At 36.5% G+C, this 24,981-nt stretch overlaps 1 protein-coding gene across 2 annotated transcripts in view; it reads right to left on the reverse strand.

The window, feature by feature from the left end:
• The window catches only part of Snap25 (Synaptosomal-associated protein 25kDa), a 510,490-nt gene that overhangs the window by 434,259 nt on the left and 51,250 nt on the right, over positions 1 to 24,981 (reverse strand). For both annotated transcript variants that reach the window (XM_044392595.2, XM_044392594.2), the window contains exon 2: positions 9,895 to 9,991. In XM_044392595.2, the coding sequence (XP_044248530.1) occupies positions 9,895 to 9,990 (96 nt within the window). In that variant the 5' untranslated portion in view covers position 9,991. The remainder of the gene's footprint in view (positions 1 to 9,894; positions 9,992 to 24,981) is intronic.

Consider the following 24,981-nt stretch of genomic DNA (forward strand, 5'->3'; position numbering starts at 1 on the left):
GGAAATTTCACAAAGTTTAATTTTGTGTTCCTGTGTTATTTACATTTTTAAAATCGCAAAGTACCAATTAAAATTAAATCTATAATAAAATAACAAAACTAACTAATTAAATTTAAATTTGCAACAATTATTTAAACCGTCAATTCTTATTGTTAATTGTTAATTGTATTAAATGTTAGATATAAGTGTAAAACTCTAATATAAGTAGAGACCAGAGAACGGCATTAGTGCACCGCAACTACAAGTACACCGCACAAACACTATGTATTTTCAAAAGTCATGTATCAAAGCACCGCATCAATAAATGATGCGGTGTTTTTTTACTCGTTTCTGTTTAGTGTTGGTTGTATGCGGTGTCAAAAATGAGCTTCATGTATTGATGTAGTAGACTTGTTACTTATGTGTCCGGCCACCGCTTGTTTGTATTGTGTACACAAAAACAACCCTTAAATTTTTGGTGATAAGGGATTTTGTTTTGAAGCATGATTTGAGTTCCTTGCTTTTGTTGGTGCTCGAAATTAGTTAACAAAAGTAAATAGAGATTGAAATAAAAGTAATAAAATTATATTCATAGATAAAGTAAAATTATAATTATAAAGTAATTCTTATTCTATAATATTTACATTTATATCTAACTTATAACTATTTGTTTATGTGTTTATTTTTATAAAAAGAGTGTAAAAACATTAAACTATTGAGAGCATTAGGACCTAATCTGTTCCTTTTCTCAGTTATGATATTTCCTGCAAGGGAAAATGCTCTCTCGGCGGCTGCACTACTTGCAGGAATGGAAAGTACCTGCAGTGCAAACTTTGAAAGTTTTGGATAAAATGATTCATTGTTTTTCCACCACTCAACAACTTCGAAGTCTTCATTAATTAATACCTTTTCATTACAATATTTTTCTAATTCATCGTAAGCGGTTATGTTAAGCGGATTTGAAGTAGATTGTTGTAGCATATCGGAGAAAAAGAATTTATTTTTAAGTATGTGAGAATCGATATCTGAGGAAGATGTGGCCGGACTATGACGAATTAAAGTTGCTGGTAGGCTATTACTTGTTGTTGGAAGTGGTTCGGATAAATACGTGTTATCAAGCATTTCCATTTCTGATAGACAAAAATCTTAAATTTCACACAAATCATTTTGTTGTATGTTTATAGCCGGTGGATACAAAAAAAATGCAATTTTATGATAAACTGATAAGTTTTTTTCCCATATTTCACTAACATTTTTGCTAATTTTTTCTTTTAAAGTTGAAATGGGAGGTGTATCTAAGGTGCTCGATTCACATAGTTTCTTGACTTTAAAAATTGATGGGATGACAAAACAAATAGATGCTGAACTGCAAATTTGCATTTCTTTAAATATTATTTCAAAGTTTTTGCACAGCTCAACTATGACATTAAGTGTACTTATATTAATTTGCAGCAGTCTGTGTTTTTCATTATTTTCAGTTAGTATATTATTTATTTCGTGCCAATTATCAAAAATTGATTTGCACATTGTATAATTCGAGTTCCAACGTGTTTGGCACGGATTTTTTAAGGAAGTCGTGAGTTTGTGTTGCAAATTTGCTTTTTTGAAATATTTTACTAATTTTTTGCAACCACTTAAGACATCAGCCAGTTCATCGGTTTCCTCAAAAGCTTTGTCAAGCACATTAGCAAATAAGTGGCTACTGCAATTTAAACGTTTGTTGCTTTCTAAGGCCTTAATTACATTTGTACCTCTGTCAGTAACATATTTAATTTTTTCCATACTATTAATGTCGAACTCGTTCAAAAGGGAAACTAATTTTTCACGCACATTTGCGGCAGTTGAACGTTGGAAGTCCATCGATTTAAGCCCAAGGATTAGGCTCACCATCTTATAATTCTTCTCGTAATGCATCGTCACTCCAAGGAAACTACGTTTGACGTAATTATCGGTCCACAAATCCATTGTTAGTGACGCTCCTCCTCGACTAACCACTTCTTTTAGTTCACTGCTGAGATGTTCTTTTTTTTCATCAGCCTCTTTTTGGCACTTCCGGGCGATGCTTGAGGGGTCTGGTAGCAAGTCGTCTATGTCGACAAGTTCTCCATAGGTGGATCCAATTTTTATAAAAAATTTTATCATAGACTTGAAACCGCTACCAGACACAGCAGAAAACGGGCGGCAGTCCTCGACGATCCACTTTGAAACAGCATCTAGCGCCTCCTTTTTGTCCAGGCTAGAAGCACTCCTCAGGGCACTTGGTTGCTTATAAGCTTGGCAGCATTTGTGCCGGATTAAATTGGATGTTTGATTGCCAATACATTTCAAGATCTTTCTGCATGACCGGCAATAAACTAAGTCCTTTACGCTTGTCCCGTCGTCCTTTATAATTTCCGCCAAGACATTCCAGACGAAACTCTTCCCCTTTCGCTTAGGCTCCAACGAGTAAATACCTCTAGCAATTTGTTCAGATATAATTGCGTGGTCTGCCATTTGGTCAATAGAAGTCTTTCCAAAGTGTAAGTCCGTCCGGGTAACCAAATGAGATTGAAAGGAAGAAAGCAAAAGCTATTCTTGCATATGGGCGGTTCTTTTACAAACCGAACACCTTTTATTGGCTCACATTTTTGATTTGCCTGAAACTTTTTTTACACGTACTATTCGGAAAATAAGTAAACACGTGTATCAGGATTTGACCAAAAAAAAATAATTTTCCTAGTTAGAATTTTTTTAAGTGTGCCAAAAATTGTCAAATTTGAAAAAGTACCCTCTCATTGAAAATCTGTATCTCCGGTTATATGAATCCAATTGACTTCATGTCTTTTGCATTAATTCCTCTAAAACCACTCCTTTCAAAATAAAATTTCTTAAAAAAAATTTTTTTTTTATTTCTTAAAAATAAAAACAAATTAAGATTTAAAAAAATTTTTTAACTATTGCCCCCACAAAAAAAAAATTTTTTTTTATTTTAATACTTGCGCCATATTGTTAGTTACAATCGGTTTTTGTAAAAAGTTGGAGCCACTTTTAGTTTTTAAAATATCGAATTTGTTTTAGCAAGGCCTCGGCTTTTTTCTATGAAAAAACGTCGCAGCAAGTAGATCTACTCTCTCACTCTTATCGGATCCTAATGGAATTTATGTTTTCTCATTGTTTACTAGTCCTTTAACAATTGATAATGATTAAAAGTTAAGTTTTAAGTTTTTTGACAATTCTGAATGACAAAAAGTAAAAAGTCATTTTTTAATCAATTAAAAACTTACAACTATTTATTTAACCGTCTATTTAATAAACAATAATTTTAAAGTTATTTTATTTTTTATTTTTTTATATTATGTAATTTATTAAACATTTTTAAATATTTATTTTTAAATTAAAAAAAAAAATTAATTAAATTTTATAATTTTTTATTTTTATTAAATAAATTTTTTTAAAAACTTAAAAAAAAATATTTAAAAATGTTTAATAAATTACATAATATAAAAAAATAATAAATAAAATAAATTTAAAATTATTGTTTATTAAATAGACGGTTAAATAAATAGTTGTAAGTTTTTAATTGATTAAAAAATGACTTTTTACTTTTTGTCATTCAGAAATTGTCAAAAAACTTAAAACTTAACTTTTAATCATTAACAATTGTTAAAGGACTAGTAAACAATGAGAAAACATAAATTCCATTAGGATCCGATAAGAGTGAGAGAGTAGATCTACTTGCTGCGACGTTTTTTCATAGAAAAAAGCCGAGGCCTTGCTAAAACAAATTCGATATTTTAAAAACTAAAAGTGGCTCCAACTCTTTACAAAAACCGATTGTAACTAACAATATGGCGCTAGTATTAAAATAAAAAAAAAATTTTTTTTTTGTGGGGGCAATAGTTAAAAAATTTTTTTTAATCTTAATTTGTTTTTATTTTTAAGAATTTAAAAAAAAAATTTTTTTAAGAAATTTTATTTTGAAAGGAGAGGTTTTAGAGGAATTAATGCAAAAGACATGAAGTCAATTGGATTCATATAACCGGAGATACAGATTTTCAATGAGAGGGTACTTTTTCAAATTTGACAATTTTTGGCACACTTAAAAAAATTCTAACTAGGAAAATAATTTTTTTTCGGTCAAATCCTGATACACGTGTTTACTTATTTTCCGAATAGTACGTGTAAAAAAAGTTTCAGGCAAATCAAAAATGTGACATTTTTTTTTTGGCCAAATCTGTTCGGTTTGTAAAAGAACGGCCCATATCATCTTGCATGTCAATCACATTTGACAAGTACAAAAAAATAGTGTGCGAAAATTCTGTGCATTGAAGCAACACTGTGTATTTTTGAGTGTGTACTTTTCCACCGCATAATTTTGTGTGTTGTCTATGTAACACTCACAATCGATGCGGTGTTTAAACACCGCAACTGCATAGTAGGCGGTGTTAGTAGCACCGGCACCGCTTTTTAGGCGAGTACACTAGTAGTGTCAAAATCAGGCACCGGTGCCGTTCTCTGGTAGAGACCTACATATGTATTTGCATAATTCTTAATATTGTCTATGTGACTTGTGCACTAAATTATAAGGAAATCCTTGTAGCACTAGGAAATAAGTAAGAAATAAATTAAATTAAATTAAAAACAACATCTGCAATTTCAATCTCTCTTGTTGTTCTTTTCCCTTTGCCACGATCACGCTTGCATAATTTGAGAGAGAGAAATTTGGGAGAGCGTCGTCTCTGGCGCCGTTTAGGTCGGCTCCGTCGGTGACGGTGATTCAGAGAGACGGGTTGGTGAGAGAGTCGCTTCTGCCGAGGCTCTGCCGGCGTCGCAGTCGACGCAGTGCTATTTCCCTGCAAGCATTTTCTATCGCGGAAGTCACTATTTAGTGACGTCTAGAAGATGAAAACGATCGTCCGCGATATCGCATTCGGATCGCCGAAGTCACCCCCGTCGGGAAGAACTGTTCCACTACGGCGACACTTCCCGAAGTCACTTCTGAGTGACTCCTAGAAGTGTCGCGGAAGTCACTTCCAGAAGTGACTTCGGCGACGCTTCTAGAAGTGTCGCCGTAGTGGAACATTTCTTCCCGACGGGGGTGACTTCGGCGATCCGAATGCGATATCGCGGAAGTTACTTCCAGAAGTGACTTAGTGGAACAGTTCTTCCCGACGGGGGTGACTTCGGCGATCCGAATGCGATATCGTGCAAGTCACTTGTAGAAGTGTCGCCGAAGTCACTTCTGGAAGTTACTCAGAAGACACTTGTAGACGATACCTAGAAGACCCTTTCCCAATTGGAAAATATGTTTTTTGTGCTCATTCTTCATGTTTATTTTTTCAACACATTTATTGAAATATATAGTTACAAAAGCATAGCGGCATGTAAGCACGGTCCATAAGCTTGTAGGAAATGGTGTTGTATTATTTTATTTAATTCCAGTTCCGTGTTCCGTCTATGAATATGCTTAAAACAACAAAAAAATAATTAATATTGTGCCATATATAAATCGGAGGAGGTATTTACCTTTTATAATTAAATAAGTGGAGTATTGTTAAGCTTTCGGTTTGCCCAGAGTTTCACGCCAAGTAATTTCTTTTGCTTTCGCATGACAGCCTTGTACAAGCTTAAATCTCGATTTCCTCAATCACTTTAATTTTTGATGTAAATGAATATTGTATTTTATTTATATTCCACCGGTATGTAATATTTAAAAAATATCGGGTTCACCGCATTTCATCACAAACACAGAAATTTAGAATAAATCGCACTGATCACAAAGAAATCTCGAAACGAACTGACGCTCGAATTCAAAATACAAAGTGCGTAGGTCAAAGAGAAAAAAGGGTAGTTTTCAGGTATAAAGAGAGAGCCAAGAGCGGACTGTACCCCAAAGACTTCAAAAAAATAAAACCAAATTCCTTTCTATCTTCAATTTAACTTCCAGAAGTGAATTGGAAGATGTTTTTTTCCCATTGGTTTTGTTTTTGTAAAATGTGTTCTATCGCCTTTTCATCGCCCAAAGGTGTCTTAGAAGTTACTTCTTCGCGATCGCAAGCCTTTTTAGGTAGTCAAATTTGATCTATCGCCATTCTATCGTCCAGAAGTGCCTCAGAAGTTACTTCTTCGCGATTTGAACCCTTTTTAGGTAGTCAAATGTGTTCTATCGCCATTCTATCGTCCAGAAGTGCCTCAGAAGTTACTTCCTCGCGATTTGAACCCTTTTTGTTTTTGTAAAATGTGTTCTATCGTCTTTCTATCGCCTAGAAGTGTCTTAGAAGTTACTTCTCCACGATCGTGACCCTTTTTGTTTTTGTAAAATGTGTTCTATCGTATTTCAATCGTCCAGAAGTGACCAAGAAGTGACTTCTTCGCGGTAGATGTATATTTTGTTTTTGTAAAACGTGTTCTGTCGTGTTTCTATCTTCCAGAAGTTACTAAGAAGTGACTTCTGGACGATAGGCGATAGAAATATCGTCCGTTTGCTTGCAGGGTTATCGCTCGTTCTGAATTCGGGAACTGCAGGGTTGTGAAATTTACCAACACACACACTCCTGTGTATGTGTGTATGTGCCTTGGCTTCCCAGCGGGAAAGTGAGAAGTAGGTTTTTGTGTTCTTGAAATCCTGTTCCTTTTTGCAGGCGGCGGTGTGGGGATAAATAATTTCTGAGCGTTAAATGTGGGTGGGTTTCTGAGTAGCATCACTATCAGGCCACTTATGCGCTGTGTGATTTCTGTGGCACTACGATTATAATATTCTTAACAAAAAAATCACCAACTTATAATATTCAAAAATTCTATGATTTGCACCAAAACCAAAAGACTTGTTCTCACATTTGATTTTAATTTTTTGTAATTTTAAAATTTGTAGAAAAAATATTAATAATTGTTAATCATATAAATTAAACTATATAACTAATACCATAATGTCTATAATCATAATATTAATTTATTTTACTCAAAAATTTTACAAATAATAATAAGAATGAATGTGGGATTTAACAAAATTATAGAGAAAAGCCACGGTAAGACTATTAAAATATTTGATCACATTTAGCAAGGAATTACATTAAATTACAAAGAAAACTTTTATTGTTTTCTACATTTTCTGTGAAATAAAATAATTTAATTGTGATAATTCATGTTGGTGGTATAGATAAAACGAAAGATTTATTCGCGTGTGACCTTAACTTACAACGAAATTATGACCAAATTTTATCTGCCTTTGGCATGTTGGATTTATCAAATATGTGATGCACATCATATCAATCACAATGATTACGGTCCCTGAAAATTATGTTAAAACGAAAGATTTATTCGCGTTTGACCTTAACTTACAACGAAATTATGACCACATTTTATCTGCCTTTGGCATGTTGGATTTATCAAATATGTGATGCACATCATATCAATCACATCAATTTAAAATTTGTTGGAAAAAGTGAAAATAGTTCATTATACCCTTGCAGAGGGTATTATGATTTCAGTCAGAAGTTTGCAACGCAGTGAAGGAGACATTTCCGACCCCATAAAGTATATATATTTTTGATCAGCATCACAAGACGAGTCGATCTAGCCATGTCCGTCTGTCCGTCCGTCTGTCCGTCTGTCCGTCTGTCCGTCCGTCTGTCCGTCCGTTTCTACGCAAACTTGTCTCTCAGTTTTAAAGCTATCGGGATGAAACTTTCGTAAAAGTCGTATTTCTATTGCAGGTAGTATATATGTCGGAACCAACCGGATCGGACAACTATATCTTATAGCTCCCATAGGAAGGATAAAAAAAAAACGTAAAAAAATTCTAGCTCCGGTGTTTTTTGAAATTTTACCTTCTACTCTTGGGAATATTTTTTTTTATATATTTCTGAATTTCGGTTTTTTTGTTTTTTAAATCGGATCACTATATCATATAGCTGCCATAGGAACGGTCGAAAAATTAAATGGAAATTAATGGGAAAAAATTATATCTTTGTTGGTTTTTATTACATTCCCTTCTACTCTGGGATATGACTATTTTGAAATATTTCCGAATTTCGATTTTAATTTTTAAAAGATCGAAGTACTATATCGTATAGCTGTGATAGAAACGATCGAAAAATTAATGTGAAATAATAAGAAATTTAACATTTTTGCGATTTGTAAATTAATAGAATGATCTGCAAGGGTATATAAGCTTCGGCTTGCCGAAGCTAGCTTCCTTTCTTGTTTTAATCTAAAAAACAATAAAAATGTGAGTGATAAAATAAATTTTGTCTTTTAATAATCTATATTTCGGCGTTACAGAGGTTAGTTCACAGATATTTTCGCCATTAATAAATATAAGCCTCCAGATGCTATCTTCAACACAAATTCTGCATTTCAGTGACACTTGAAATGTTTTTAGACTTCACCAGTGGAAAATGGTGTTCGGTGTTCATTAAATGGTTGTATGAATAGTACTTCGTTGTTTAACTTAATCAAAAGATTGCATTTATTTCAGCCAGGCCGATTGAGACTTCTTGGGACCAGAAGTGTTGCGCCTGCGATTGTCATATTTTATTTTTTCTTCTCATAGTTTTTGATATAGATACACGACAGAAAACAGCTAATCAGAGGGAAAATCGGCCATGGCCGAGCAAACCAGGCATAATTTCTGGAGAGATACTTTAATTTTGTGCGGAGACGTAATAATGGTACTCTTATTATTATTCCTGGTCTTACATTCATATCTAATTATTTTTGATATTTTCAGAAGACAGACAAGGCATGGATACCTAAGAACTGCATTCGGCCAAGCAAAAACCGGGAATGCTTCAGGCATTAAAAATTGTTAATTCCAATGCTGTGATTGTAAATATTATTAATAAATACACAAACAAACTTTAAAAAAAAAAAAAGATTTTTATTGTGGAAAATCAGGTACTGCAAAGCAGTGCAAAACCAAAACTGCGAGGGTCTGGAATAACCAAAACTGAGAGGGTGCGGAAAAGCAGACATTGAAAGTGGAGAAAAACCATAACTGGGTACGTGTGGAAAATCTATAATGCGGGAAGTCGAAAAACCAGTGGATTTTGCCCTGCATTCTACTGCCAGAGATCCAGATAGAAACCTCATTTCCTCCTTACTTTTTGTGTCACCCCCGTGTATTTTGAAACCAGAGATGGAAGAAATGAAAGGGGTGAATGAGGTTTTGTCCCTTCCGCTTGTATGGAGAAACCTCATGAAAATATGTTATTTTTCAGGGGAATTTTTCCGGTGGGTTCTAGAGACTTCTGCTGAGACTTCTGCGGCCACAGGCTCACTAAGATTCCTGTCCGACTGCTTTGCTTCCATGGGTTCACATAGATTCCCGATCTTTCTGTCTTGAATACACGGGTTCACTAAGATTCCCGATCTTTCTGCCTTGAATCCACGGGTTCACTAAGATTCCCGATCTTTCTGCCTTGAATCCACGGGTTCACTAAGATTCCCGATCTTTCTGCCTTGAATCCGTCTGCCACGTAGAAATGGAACACATCCGTTATTTGCAACTTTCCTTGTCACATAAACCTTTGGGAACACATCCCATTGCAAACCTTCCACGCCGACGATTCTTGTTGCTTTTCCTGGAATTCTAGCACAACTTTTTCGCTCCACGCATATCCAACCTCAACTATCCCACTTCTGAACTGTGAAGGGTAGCTTTTCGAGTGGTATGTAGGTTTATTAAAATGTGAATAATTGAGTAGGATAATACATGGAAAATATAACTATAAAACGCTCTGCACACGTTGTTCTCCTGTTAGTACTCTTATAGCTTTCCTGTCGTCCCTTGACAACACTAACAACTAGGCGTTTCCCAACACTATAGGGCTATCGATAGGAATGCGAATTAGGTGCTGTTCACACAAGGGTATATATATATATGCTTATATGCTTCGGCTGGCCGAATTATTCCTATTAATACATAATGACACTAACCTCATCAGCTACGCCTTGCGCACTAATTTGCAGCTCTTCTAGCTCGGTTTTGGGGACCTGAGGAGTGGCCATTTCTTCTGATGGGTCCGCTGGCATTCTGAAAAAGACAATTTATTGTTTTATCTAATTTACATAGAGAAATTTTAGAAAGCTAACTTAATAATAAACTATAAGCAATGTATGAAAAATCCAAGTACATTTTATTAAAAAACAAGATAGAACGCTATAGTCGGGTGCCCCGACTATCAGATACCCGTTACTCATCTGAAGGGAGTGCGAGGGAGATAGAGATAAGAAATTTTATCGGACATAACTTTTTAACGAATGGTCCAATTTTAATACAATTCGATAGATGTTGATAAATCGAAATCTTTAAAAATGTGGGCGCGAGACACATTTAAAAATCGATTGTGGTTTTAAAACAATTTTAAAATCGTTAACTTGCGCTGCGTAGCTTTTGTAGTTTCCGAGATCTCAGCGTTCATACAGACGGACAGACAGACAGACAGACGGATATGGCTATACCGACTCGGCTAGTGACCCTGATCAAATATATATATATATATACTTTATAGGATCATAATTCCGCCGACATAATTCCGCCCAGTACATTTGGTCCGAGAACTTATGAAGTTTTTTTCTGGCGAAATTATGTCGCTGCTAAACGTCATAAGATCGCGCAAAATTGTGTCGTTTAAAAATTACTTGTGGCGAACTTATGTCGTTTTAAAGTGACTTAATTCCGCCAAGGAAAAATGGACATAATTTCGCCAGCCGCAAAATTGTCAAACGACATAAGTTCGCGCAAAATTATGTCGTATTAAAATGAGTATACGATAGAGGTGGAGAAAAATCGATTTTTGGGAACATCGATGTTTTCGATGTTTTTGATGGACATTTCTATTGGATTGGTGTATATTTACATTTGTTTTTAAACATATAAAAATGAACATAAATATACCTTTGCAGAGGGTATTTTAATTTCAACTAAAAGATTGCTACCAAGAGCAGGAGACAGACCGGAACGAAAAACATAGATGTTTTTAAATAAAAATACATTTTTACAATTTGGGCCATTAAGAAAGAAAAAATAATTGATTACTTTTTTCCGTTTTGAATCTGAAGAGTATGGGCTCGACAAATTCGGTGGCTTGAGACGTTCCATCATATTTGTTGTGTTACCTGATGTTTTCAAAGATTTTTCCCAGTAACTGCAGATTGCAATGGCCGGTAGTACTCTGGGTAATACTATATATTAGCGGGCTCACCCCCGAAATTCGCGAAAAAATTATCCTCGATGGACCGCGATTTCTTAAGAATTTACGTGGAAAGAAACTTGGCGGTCGGCCATGGTTCTCTTGTAATTGAATTTCAAAGTTCCCGGGTTTGCTATAAAAAACAAGTAAGCTTTTCTAACGTTTGCTATACGAATCATATATGTACCCTTTTCATTTTTTGTTAAAATAAGACTTATTTAAAATTCCAAACATCTGAGTAATTGGTATTATAGGGAACTAGTCCTCACAACCGCGTAAAAATGATTTTTAATAGTTAAATTTAAGAACGAATTTTTAAAGTTCAAAGTGTTAAATATCGGACTTTTTTTTCCATTTCTTCCAATATCTCGGCACATATCCACCCAATTGGGCCAGTTGTTGTTTAATTTTAAAGTCAATAGATCAGAGTTTAACTTTGCCATACAAATCAATATGAATGGATAAGTAATGGTAGCGCAGCAGCTCGACAAAGATGAAAAATGTGTTTTTTTGGTCCACTGTAATTCGGCTGTATATATCGTAAAAACTCGAAATAAATCCGTTAAAAAATCATAATGGAAACCAAACTTTAAGTTTACATCCCACCGAATAAAACAACCCGAGTATGGCTCAAATCCATGGAAAATCGAATTTATGGTGGATTTTTAAAGTTAGGATTTTTCAACTCTTTCGGTTGACAAAGTTAAAATTTTAGTTTTATCCTAGGCAGCGACATCTAAACGAAAATCAGTGGTGATGGCAGCTGTGTCAAAAAATAGATAAATCAGATATTTAAAAGCTAGAAAAATATAAAAAGGAATTTAATTTTTAAAAATTCCTTAAAAAATATAAAATTTTTTTTTATATTTTTCTAGCTTTTAAATATCTGATTTATCTATTTTTTGACACAGCTGCCATCACCACTGATTTTCAAAAATTAGATAAATCAGATATTTAAAAGCTAGAAAAATATAAAAAGGAATTTATTTTTTAAAAATTCCTTAAAAAATACAAAATTGCTTGCGTTATGACTGTGAGTCATTAATAAGTAATATCCATTTAAATAATTCATTCTTATAAAATAACCATACTTTCAAAAAAATTATGTTTTTTTTTAAAGTACTGCATTATCAAAAAACGAAAAAAAGACTACGAACAAAAAAAGAGGATTGTGCTTGTGATTGTGTGTAATAATGAATAAAATTAAGGAATACAATTGCATAAATGGTCCAGATTATGATTATTATGAGCAATACATTTCGACCCTTTGACAGTGAGGTAGAAGATAGATATTTCCTCTACTTTCGCATTAAACCAAATCTTGAAGAGGGTTGGACACCGAGGAGAATTTGCGAATATTGCCGCTTGACATTACTTAAATGGAGCGAAGGCAAACGGTATGTTTTTGTTTACGATGCTTTTTTGAAAAGTCCATTATTGTTTTCTTGACATAGATGCTACAAGAAGCTTGACACGCCAACAGGGTTCGTAAATATCACTCATTTTAAATATCCCTCAAAAACAAGCCGACTATGATAAAAATAAATAAATATCAATCACGATACAAACAAATTGTCATCTTTGCTCATTTAAATACATATCGCTCACTGATCGAAAAATATTCATCATGAGTGAGGAAAATAAAATGATAAGAATGTGAGGGAAAAAAATATCCCTCACGAGTGATGAAATGATCATTGACAATATTGTCAAAGACAAATAGCACAACAACTCAAGCGTGTTCGATCTATAACACAGGAACACAAAATTAAACTTTGTGAAATTTCCACGAACCATTTCAAGTTTTCCATGATGTTTGGGTGCTCCTGAGTAAAAGTCCCATACAAAATTATTTTCCATCACCTACAGGTTCCGCGGTATAGCTAAGAATACAAAAAACCGATGTTTGCCGACATTTTGAATTACGTGGCCTATGTAATTGGACCAACCTTTATTATTTTCGGTAGGACCTACTCTCAATACATCACGGCATTCCTAAAAAATAGTCCCCATTGTGAACCATTGCCCATGTCTTTGGAATTCGACGCCAAAGTTGAAAATCCCAAAATTGTAGAGATTTTTCTGATGGAAAAACAATTCTGAGGATTAAATCTTGAATGGAAGTAATTTTAACTATTCATTGTATCTATTGTTCATTGTATGCTTTAATTTCGGTTTACAGCGTTTTCATGAGAACATTTTATTGGATTTCTTATACTAATAAAACCGTTTTTTTTATTTCATTATCTACTCCTAAATGTTGTCAAATTTTAAAAAAGTCAAGGCATCCTACAGAATGGGAGTAAACATTTACATTTCTCTGTGTATGTTCAGTGAACGTATTTTAGTTTCTTAGTTTTAGAGGTTGCCATGACTTATTCAAAATTTGACAACATTTAGGAGTAGATAATGAAATAAAAAAATCGGTTTTATTAGTATAAGAAATCCAATAAAATGTTCTCATGAAAACGCTGTAAACCGAAATTAAAGCATACAATGAACAATAGATACAATTAATAGTTAAAATTACTTCCATTCAAGATTTAATCCTCAGAATTGTTTTTCCATCAGAAAAATCTCTACAATTTTGGGATTTTCAACTTTGGCGTCGAATTCCAAAGACATGGGCAATGGTTCACAATGGGGACTATTTTTTAGGAATGCCTTGATGTATTGAGAGTAGGTCCTACCGAAAATAATAAAGGTTGGTCCAATTATATAGGCCACGTAATTCAAAATGTCGGCAAACATCGGTTTTTTGTATTCTTAGCTATACCGCGGAACCTGTAGGTGATGGAAAATAATTTTGTATGGGACTTTTACTCAGGAGCACCCAAATATCATGGAAAACTTGAAATGGTTCGTGGAAATTTTTGGCTGTGTACCTGTGTAATGGGCAGAAATAAAGTATTTAATCGGTGGTAGACTTAACAGAAGATACAAAAGATGTAACCTGCGTTTACAAACCTATGAATTGCATTAAAGTCTAGATAATAGAAAAAAGTTCTTTAATCAAACTTGGTGTTAGTAGCATTATTTTGGTTAAAATTTTCCTCATTTTTTCCACACAAAATGTCAAAAATGAGGAAATTGTTTTGAGGAGAAAGCAGTATAAAGCAGTTGTGATTTTTGTCAGAAAAATATTCATCAGCCCTGCTTGGTTACTCCTCATTTTATTGTGACAAATATCACCGCCCTATGTTGAAATTATTTTGTTTGAGCAAAATGACAGATTGTTAGGGATATTTACGAACCCTGCACGCCAATGATGTGGAGAAAACCATCTTGTCATTTCAAAAAAGCATCGTAAGTCGTAGTCTTATTTTCGTTTTTTGATACTGCAGTACTTTTAAAAAAAGGATGCTTTTTTTGAATGTATGGTTATTTCATAAGAATGAATTATTCAAATGGATATTACTTATTAAAAATACTCACAGTCATAACGCAAGTAATTTTATATTTTATAAGAAATTAAATTCATTTTTATAATTTTCTAGTTTTTAAATATCTGATTTATCTATTTTTTGATACATACAGCCGACTTACAGTGGATAAAAAAACACATTTTCATCTTTGTCGAGCTGCTGCGCTGCCATTACATATCCAATCATATTGATTTGTATGGCAAAGTTAAGCTCTGATCTATTGACTTTAAAATTAAACAAAAAACTGGCCCAATTGTGCCCAATATGTGCCGAGATATTGGAAGAAATTCGAAAAAAGTCCGATATGGCTCATTCCACGTGAAACGTGACAGGCCAATTTGGGTCAAATCTCAGAATCAATCGAAACTTTTTTTTTCGATAGAGGATTGAAATATAAGGATCGGTTTTTTTTATTTTTTTTTTAACTCTTACCGTTTATTTAAAAAAAATAATTTTCTAATTAAGCTCTGAAGCAGCGAATGAAACAAACACGTGGACTTGTAGGTTAAAGAATAAATGCTCTTTTATTGTCTAAGTATATTTAAACTGTTGGTACATAACTCGCGTGATCTGCGGCTTGAAGCTGACTGACTGCAAAAAAGGGTTAGAGTCGCGCTTATCTACGCTTCTTTAGATTATAAATGATGAAAGAGAGATAAGCCGTTACTTTTAAGCTTTTACATATGATTCTAATCTCTTTATGATATTGGGCATATAGAACTGATCATATCATTTACATTTGTTGCTTTGATTAATATTACTTAGTTTCAACACGCCCTCTCAAAGTTACAAGTTAAATTTACATTTCAGTGACGCCCAAAGATCTTATGCAGGCTTTATGCTTGTTGTGGGTAAGACCCTTAGTCAATACATCTGCTGGCATAAGTTCGGTCGGCAAGTACTCGATTTGAATGTCACCACTTCGCTGCTTCTCTTGGATGTAGTGGTGGCGCACGTCGATGTGTTTGGTGCGCGGGTTGTAACCAAATCCTGTAGCTAATTTTTGGGCGCTTTGGTTGTCGTTGAATATACGGATCGAGTCGCAACCTCTCCCAATGCTGGTTAAGAGACTCCTTAAGTATATGGCCTCTTTGACTGCTTCGGACATGGCTAGATACTCCGATTCCGTGCTCGAAAGTGCCACAGTTCGCTGTTTTCGGGCTTCCCAACATATAGCTGCGCCCGACAACACAAACGCTTGTCCAGAGTAGGAGCGTCTATCGCTGAGGTTGGCTCCCCAGTCGGCGTCGGCCACACCGTACAGATCTTCCTTGCTCGGAAGGTATAACAGCCCCAGTCCTTTTGTCCCAGACAGATACCGTAGGACGCGTTTCGCTGCTTTCCAGTGTTCCCCATTGTAATTCGCGTTGAACTGGCTCAGAAAACTGACAGCAAACGTAATGTCAGGACGGGTGGAAACTGAAAGAAACATTAAAGCACCGATTAAGTTTTGATAAGGGTATTTCTTCATTTCCGCTTCATCAGCTACGTCGGGGCGTTTGAGGTTGCTCTTGGCTTCAATGGGGGTCAATGCTGGTTTGCATTCCGACATCTCGAATCTGGTTAAGATTTTGTTAATATACTGCTCCTGCGAGATAAATATCCAGTTCTCCTTCACGTTTTGCAGGAACTCCATACCCAGGCAGGTATTGACTGTGCCTATATCCTTCATTTCGAACGCTTCCGTGAGATTCGATTTGGTTTCGTCTATCCATGCGGTATGGTTCGAGGCAAGAAGAAGGTCGTCGACGTAAATGGTTACCAGTAATATTTTCTCTCCTCGCCGTTTCACGAATAAGCATGGATCTTCTTTGGTCGCTATCAATCCACTGTCTACCAACCTCGCAGTTAGCTTTTGATACCATTTTAGTCCGGACTGTCGTAGTCCATATAACGCCTTTCGAAGCACACATACAGGCTTTTGATATCTGCTCATGTTGTGAATCCAATTTTTCGCTGTTTCGGTGGAATTTCGATCTAGAGGTCTCCCGTTTGATCCAATAGGCGCTCCAGTTGCCATTCTGGTGACGAAATCGCGAAATCCCTCAGGAATTTCCATAAAGATTTTCTCCTCGAGCTCTCCATTTAAGTAGGCTGTCACAACGTCCATTTGATGAACTTCCATACACGCTTCCACGGATAATGCCATGAGGAGTCGGATCGTACTGAATCGAACTACGGGTGAGTATGTTTCATGGAAATCCTCACCTGGTCTCTGTGCGTAACCTTTGGCCACCAAACGCACTTTTTTCTTGTACTCATTGCTTCCAGTATCCTTCGTGCGGAAAACCATTCTGTTGCCGATCGTCTTTCGGTCATCTGGTTGCTCCACGATGTCCCACGTTTTATTTTTCAGATGCGCCATAAATTCGTCTTCGATCGCCTTTATCCAGTTATCCGCATCGTCCGAGCTTTTCGCTTCTGCAATATTTACAGGATCGTCAAATAATGCGTTGGCTATCTCACACTCTTCGTAAGGTTCGTCGCTTTCCAATTCCCCGCTGTCCGCGTCGTCTGCATTGTTCTGTTCTGCATTCGGTTGTTGATAAATTTTTCGTGGCCTGCCACGGAATCCGCTTCGAAGTGTCTTCGGGCGCCCTCTGCCACGGCGTTGCGTCGAAATAGTGGGTTCTTGTGGAGAATCCACCAACGGATCCGCCTCAAGATCATCTTGCCTGATTTTTGTGGTCGTCATCTCGATGCTAATCTCTTCTGAGTTGGGCTCCGTATAAAATTCTTCAAAATTGGTATTGAAACCTGGAAGACTCAGAAATTTTACGTCATTAGAAATTATTACTTTTCGCCTTTCCGGTACATAAAGTCGATATGCCTTTGAGGTAGCTGCGTATCCAACCAAGATGCATTCAATTGATCTGGAATCAAATTTTCCTTTGTTGACGCCCTTTTCGAGCGCAAATGCCTTGGTGCCGAATGCTCTCAGGTGTGCCACTGTCGCAGTTTTCCTTGTCCAGTACGTATAGGGAATATCTCCTGACAAGCCTGCTGTTGGACATCGGTTACGTATGTAGCACGCTGTGTTCACGGCTTCAGCCCAAAAAGTTGCAGGTGCTCCTGCTTGCCTCATCATGCATCTGGCCATCTCGACTAGCGTCCTGTTTTTCCTCTCTGCTAGGCCGTTTTGTTGGGGGGTATGTGGTGCACTTAGTCTTCGTTTAATCCCGTTCTTTGCTAGGTAAGCGTCGAATTCCTTGTTACAGTACTCCGTTCCATTGTCAGATTGTAGCATCTTTATTTTCTTTCCAGTATAGTTTTCAGCGGCGGCCTTATAATCGACGAAAGCTTTAAACACGTCAGATTTCTGTTTAATGAACGTAACTTCGCAATATCTGGAGTAATCATCAATAAATGTTACGTAGTACTTGCATCCGCCCATGGATTCTTTTCGCATGGGCCCGCACACGTCGCTGTGTACTACTTCCAGTAGTTCAGCTGTTCTGCTTCCAGGGGAGCTTTTGTACGAATTCGCCGCATGTTTTTCGCTCACACAGATTTCGCACTCCGACATTTTTTCGTTTTCTTTTATATTCATTCCGTGCACTTTACCTTCATTTGCCATGCTTTTTAGATCTCTTTCGTTCAAGTGTCCCATTCGATAATGCCATCCGTCGATGTTGCTCAAGTTGATTTTCTCGATGATATTTGATTGATGTTCTACGCTGTCCAAATAATACAGGTTTCCGCGCCTTTGTGCGCGTAACCAAATTTCTTTGTTGCCCTTCACGATTACAGCCTCGTCTTTCCTGAAGTGTACCTCGTATCCCTTATCCGTAATCTTTGATATTGACAGCAAGCTCTGCCTGAGATCGGGAACGTAATGCACGTCTGTGAGAGTAACGTTTTTCTTCTCTCCTTTGTCGTCGACTGCGATTTTAATTTCACCCACACCACTTATAGTTGTCGTCTCGTCGTTGGCCAAATGTAAAGTTTTCTTTATTTCCTTTATGTTTTCAAATAAATTCGTGTTTGAACTCATGTGCGCTGTACAACCGCTGTCTAAGCACCAAACGCCAGCTTTATTCGCGCAGAAATTTGCCTGGCATGCGAATGTCGATTCCTCTGCTCTCTTTGCTCTCTCTCTATGATCGGGCTCTTCGCCCTTTCCATTCGTTTTATTCCAGCAGTTTTTGGATATGTGCCCGACTTTGTTACAGTTAAAGCATTTTCTAGTCTCTTTGTTTCTAGTTTGCTTTCCACTCCGGTCCTTGCGACGTTTCGCGAACATTGCGTTTTGTTCATCTGGCACGTGCCTATTTTTTCTGGCTTCGGCCTCTTCTAATATTTTGACTCTTAAGAATTCTGGGCGTGGTAAGTCATCCCTTGCTTCCATCGCGCATCTAAACGTTTCGAAGGTGTCTGGCAGACTGTAGAGTAAAATAATGGACAATAAGTCGTCTCCGATTGCTACGCCGATTTCCCTTAATTTCTTAACGGCTTCAAATGTTTCGTTTATGTGCTCTCGTATATTGCCGCCTTCACACAGGCGCGACAATATCAGCTTCTTTAGAAGAGCTGCTTTTCGCACTGGTCCTCTCGTCATAAAACTTTCCTGTAGTTTTAGCCAACAGCGTTTAGCTGTGTTACATCCCTCGATCAAAGCCAATTCTGAGGGGCTGACGGATAGTAAGATATCTGCACGCGCTTTTTCGTCGTACGTTTTCCATACGGCGGAGTCAGCAGCCGATGTGCTTCCACTTCCACTAGGGCAATCCTTCGTACCGTCCACGTATTGCCACAGGTCGTTTTTCACGAGCACTGCCCGCATTTGAACTTTCCACGTGTCATAGTTATCCGTCCTGTTTTTCCTCTCTGCTAGGCCGTTTTGTTGGGGGGTATGTGGTGCACTTAGTCTTCGTTTAATCCCGTTCTTTGCTAGGTAAGCGTCGAATTCCTTGTTACAGTACTCCGTTCCATTGTCAGATTGTAGCATCTTTATTTTCTTTCCAGTATAGTTTTCAGCGGCGGCCTTATAATCGACGAAAGCTTTAAACACGTCAGATTTCTGTTTAATGAACGTAACTTCGCAATATCTGGAGTAATCATCAATAAATGTTACGTAGTACTTGCATCCGCCCATGGATTCTTTTCGCATGGGCCCGCACACGTCGCTGTGTACTACTTCCAGTAGTTCAGCTGTTCTGCTTCCAGGGGAGCTTTTGTACGAATTCGCCGCATGTTTTTCGCTCACACAGATTTCGCACTCCGACATTTTTTCGTTTTCTTTTATATTCATTCCGTGCACTTTACCTTCATTTGCCATGCTTTTTAGATCTCTTTCGTTCAAGTGTCCCATTCGATAATGCCATCCGTCGATGTTGCTCAAGTTGATTTTCTCGATGATATTTGATTGATGTTCTACGCTGTCCAAATAATACAGGTTTCCGCGCCTTTGTGCGCGTAACCAAATTTCTTTGTTGCCCTTCACGATTACAGCCTCGTCTTTCCTGAAGTGTACCTCGTATCCCTTATCCGTAATCTTTGATATTGACAGCAAGCTCTGCCTGAGATCGGGAACGTAATGCACGTCTGTGAGAGTAACGTTTTTCTTCTCTCCTTTGTCGTCGACTGCGATTTTAATTTCACCCACACCACTTATAGTTGTCGTCTCGTCGTTGGCCAAATGTAAAGTTTTCTTTATTTCCTTTATGTTTTCAAATAAATTCGTGTTTGAACTCATGTGCGCTGTACAACCGCTGTCTAAGCACCAAACGCCAGCTTTATTCGCGCAGAAATTTGCCTGGCATGCGAATGTCGATTCCTCTGCTCTCTTTGCTCTCTCTCTATGATCGGGCTCTTCGCCCTTTCCATTCGTTTTATTCCAGCAGTTTTTGGATATGTGCCGGACTTTGTTACAGTTAAAGCATTTTCTAGTCTCTTTGTTTCTAGTTTGCTTTCCACTCCGGTCCTTGCGACGTTTCGCGAACATTGCGTTTTGTTCATCTGGCACGTGCCTATTTTTTCTGGCTTCGGCCTCTTCTAATATTTTGACTCTTAAGAATTCTGGGCGTGGTAAGTCATCCCTTGCTTCCATCGCGCATCTAAACGTTTCGAAGGTGTCTGGCAGACTGTAGAGTAAAATAATGGACAATAAGTCGTCTCCGATTGCTACGCCGATTTCCCTTAATTTCTTAACGGCTTCAAATGTTTCGTTTATGTGCTCTCGTATATTGCCGCCTTCACACAGGCGCGACAATATCAGCTTCTTTAGAAGAGCTGCTTTTCGCACTGGTCCTCTCGTCATAAAACTTTCCTGTAGTTTTAGCCAACAGCGTTTAGCTGTGTTACATCCCTCGATCAAAGCCAATTCTGAGGGGCTGACGGATAGTAAGATATCTGCACGCGCTTTTTCGTCGTACGTTTTCCATACGGCGGAGTCAGCAGCCGATGTGCTTCCACTTCCACTAGGGCAATCCTTCGTACCGTCCACGTATTGCCACAGGTCGTTTTTCACGAGCACTGCCCGCATTTGAACTTTCCACGTGTCATAGTTATCCGCACAAAGCGGCTCAATTTTTATAAACGCGCCGGACATTTTTCGCGACCAAAACTAACTATGACGGCCTTCAGGTGAAGTGTTATTTTATTGCGCGGGTATATGGACTGGGCCCATAACCTGAAGCAGCGAATGAAACAAACACGTGGACTTGTAGGTTAAAGAATAAATGCTCTTTTATTGTCTAAGTATATTTAAACTGTTGGTACATAACTCGCGTGATCTGCGGCTTGAAGCTGACTGACTGCAAAAAAGGGTTAGAGTCGCGCTTATCTACGCTTCTTTAGATTATAAATGATGAAAGAGAGATAAGCCGTTACTTTTAAGCTTTTACATATGATTCTAATCTCTTTATGATATTGGGCATATAGAACTGATCATATCATTTACATTTGTTGCTTTGATTAATATTACTTAGTTTCAACAAGCTCCGATTTTTCAGTTATGCATCACTTAAGACTCGTTTGAGTTATTTCAATATTTGGTATGCAACTTTGTGGGATATGTTCATGTCTTTCAGAAAAATAATTTAAAAAATTTTTAATTTTAAAATTAAGTATTTTTTAAGAGAATTTAAATTTAAAAAAATTCTGTACGCCGGAATACACGCGGTTTCCGAATAAAAAAATTATCCTCATATTGCTTCATCAATTCTTCACGAAGTGGTAAAATAAAATTTTTGTATTTGCAAGACCTACTAGTAAAGACAACGATTTTAGTTTAGCAACTTTGCATCATGCAACAACAGCGCAACGTGTAAGAAAGGGAAAGCACTATTGCTGCTCTCCCGTGTTCGTATTGCTGTTCTCTTCTTACACGTTGCGCTGTTGTTGCATGATGCAAAGTTGCTAAACTAAAATCGTTGTCTTTACTAGTAGGTCTTGCAAATACAAAAATTTTATTTTACCACTTCGTGAAGAATTGATGAAGCAATATGAGGATAATTTTTTTATTCGGAAACCGCGTGTATTCCGGCGTACAGAATTTTTTTAAATTTAAATTCTCTTAAAAAATACTTAATTTTAAAATTAAAAATTTTGTAAATTATTTTTCTGAAAGACATGAACATATCCCACAAAGTTGCATACCAAATATTGAAATAACTCAAACGAGTCTCAAGTAATGCATAACTGAAAAATCGGAGCTTAATTAGAAAATTATTTTTTTTAAATAAACGGTAAGAGTTAAAAAAAAAAAATAAAAACCGATCCTTATATTTCAATCCTCTATCGAAAAAAAAAGTTTCGATTGATTCTGAGATTTGACCCAAATTGGTCTGTCACGTTTCACGTGGAATGAGCCATATCTAAAATTTTTAACTTTAAAAAATTAAAAAAACAAGAAAGGAAGTTAACTTCGGCCAGCCGAAGTTTATATACCCTTGCAGGTATGCGAACTTAAATGTTGTTTTTACATTGTCAAAAATCAAAAAGCCTACTTTCTATAAAGTTTTTTCTATTATTTTGTTAATTATTCCTATGGCAGCCATAAGATATAGTGGTTCGATCCGGCTCGTTCCGACATATGTACTACCTGCAATAGAAAGAAGACTTTTGGTGAAGTTTCATCGCGATAGCTTTAAAACTGAGGGACTAGTTCGCATAGAAACGGACAGACGGACATGGCTAGATGGACTCGGCTATTGATGCTAATCAAGAATATATATACTTTATGTGGTCGGAAACGTCTCCATCACTGCGTTGCAAACATCTGACTGAAATTATAATACCCTCTGCAAGGGTATAAAAAAAGTGTGCCATCGAAAAAAAATTGGTGGTATTTTCGTGATTTGGGGGGAACCAAAGATCCTTTAATTTTTCACCCGAGTGGGGGGTGATATATACCCCATATCACCCCCCGTGGATCCGCGCATGGCGACAACACAGGACAAATAAATGGACTTTATTAAAAGGTGCAGCCCTATTGGCATTAAAATATGTTATTATAGACGTACACTTTAAAGGACTACTTCAGTTGTCAAGCAGAACGCAGATTATCTACGCACTGCCATACTTGGAAATAAATGAGCTTGACGAACCGATACGACTCAGCGAAGTCCAAGATGCAGTCCGAAGGAGCAAAGTAAACAAGGCCCCCGGTTTTGATCGAGTTCCGGCCGAGTTCTACAAAAACGCTTCAACGGAGCTAATTTCCCTATTAACGCTGGTGTATAATCGCATTTTAGAAGAAGACCGTATTGCACCAGAGAGTTTCAAGCGGAACAAAATTTTCTCCATCTCTAAGAAAGGTGACCCAAAAGCTGCTGCCAACTACAGAGGTATATCCTTCCTCGACAGTGTCAAAAAAATCTTTACATCGATAGTATCGATACTATTAGAGAGAATATCCAAGTACGTTGAGCGAAACCAAATTCTAAGCGAATACCAAGCCGGTTTTAGGAAAGGCTACTCGATAGTAGATAGCATTTTTACATTAACATCTACTGCAGCGGAGTTCTATGGAAAAAAGTACAAAATTTACCTGTTTTTTATTTATTTTAAAGCAGCTTTCGACACGATCGACAGGAGGGCATTAATCCTAAAGCTAAGTAACCGAGGGATCTCAACACAAAATGCTCGAAGTAATTAAAAATCTTTATTCAGAGAACCGCACAGCCGTATGGGATGGAAAAACCCTCTCTGAATGGTTTGAGACAAACATGGGAGTTAAGTAAGGATGTCTGCTTAGTCCTTTACTTTTCTCCTTATTCGTTAATGACATCACAGAAGGCCTACCTGGAGGAGTCTTATTTGCAGACCATCAGATTAAAGTGCTAATGTAAGCAGACAACATGGTGATGCTGGCAGACGGTCCCAAAACGATGTAAAATATGATCAATTACACCCACACCTATTGTACCAACTGGAATCTCCAAATTAACCTGGACAAGTCAAAAGTTATGTGCATCAAAGATCCCAGGGGACGCCTGGCCAGAGATGAAACACAGAAAAAAATATGACAAAATATCAAATTGATATTTGTTGGTTAATTTGATCTTTTTTAAGGATCAAGTTTCGTCATATCATTCTAACATGAAGAAATATTATTTTGATCTTATTTCATATTAATTTTTGAAAAAAAATACTGAATTCGGTATTTAAAACAAGTATATTTACAATTTATATGAAATCGTATGACTTTGATATGAAAAAATATCAAATGTCGTTTCGAATTTAGTTCGAAAGGGAGAAATAGTGTTCCACAGTTTACAACACTGTACCAATTGTGCAGCACTGCAAAAGCAGCTGGCCCAACTTTGAGACCAAAAATATTCGAGAACAAGGTGTTTTGTGTTTTGTGTTTGTCAAATGAAATCAATTTATTTTTTTATTGAGTGCTAAGTCGAAACATTACAAAGTTGTGGTGATTTTAACTTTGCCGTCGAGTTAGCACACAATTTAAAGACATTTCGGTTCTGAATGTGCGTGTGTGTGTGTGCCGGCCGCAGTTTTACGTTGTGTGTGTCACAGGCAAAACTAAAATAATAAAATATTGAAGATTTTGCTGGCCCACCTATACATATGTACACCGACTCAAAAAAATGTGAAATGATAGAATTAAATTGTTTTAATATAAAATAAAAATTTCTGTTTTACTGGGGGGTACTAATATACACGAAATATTATCATTTTGATGAACAAAATTGATATAAAAAATATCATTTTGATGACAAAAATTGATATAAAAAATATCATTTTGATGACCAAAAAGTTCAAATGTTATTTTAAACACTAATCTTTCTTAAGATTGAATTGATATTTAAAAATATCAACTTGATATTCTCGAAAATATCAACTTGATATGTTCGAAATATCAATCTTGCATTAATTAATATCGGCCCAAATTTGATATGAAATAATGTTAACTTGAGTGCAATTTCATATCAATTTTTTTT

Source organism: Drosophila takahashii, chromosome 3L (assembly GCF_030179915.1).
Source record: "Drosophila takahashii strain IR98-3 E-12201 chromosome 3L, DtakHiC1v2, whole genome shotgun sequence".
Taxonomy (NCBI): domain Eukaryota; kingdom Metazoa; phylum Arthropoda; class Insecta; order Diptera; family Drosophilidae; genus Drosophila; species Drosophila takahashii.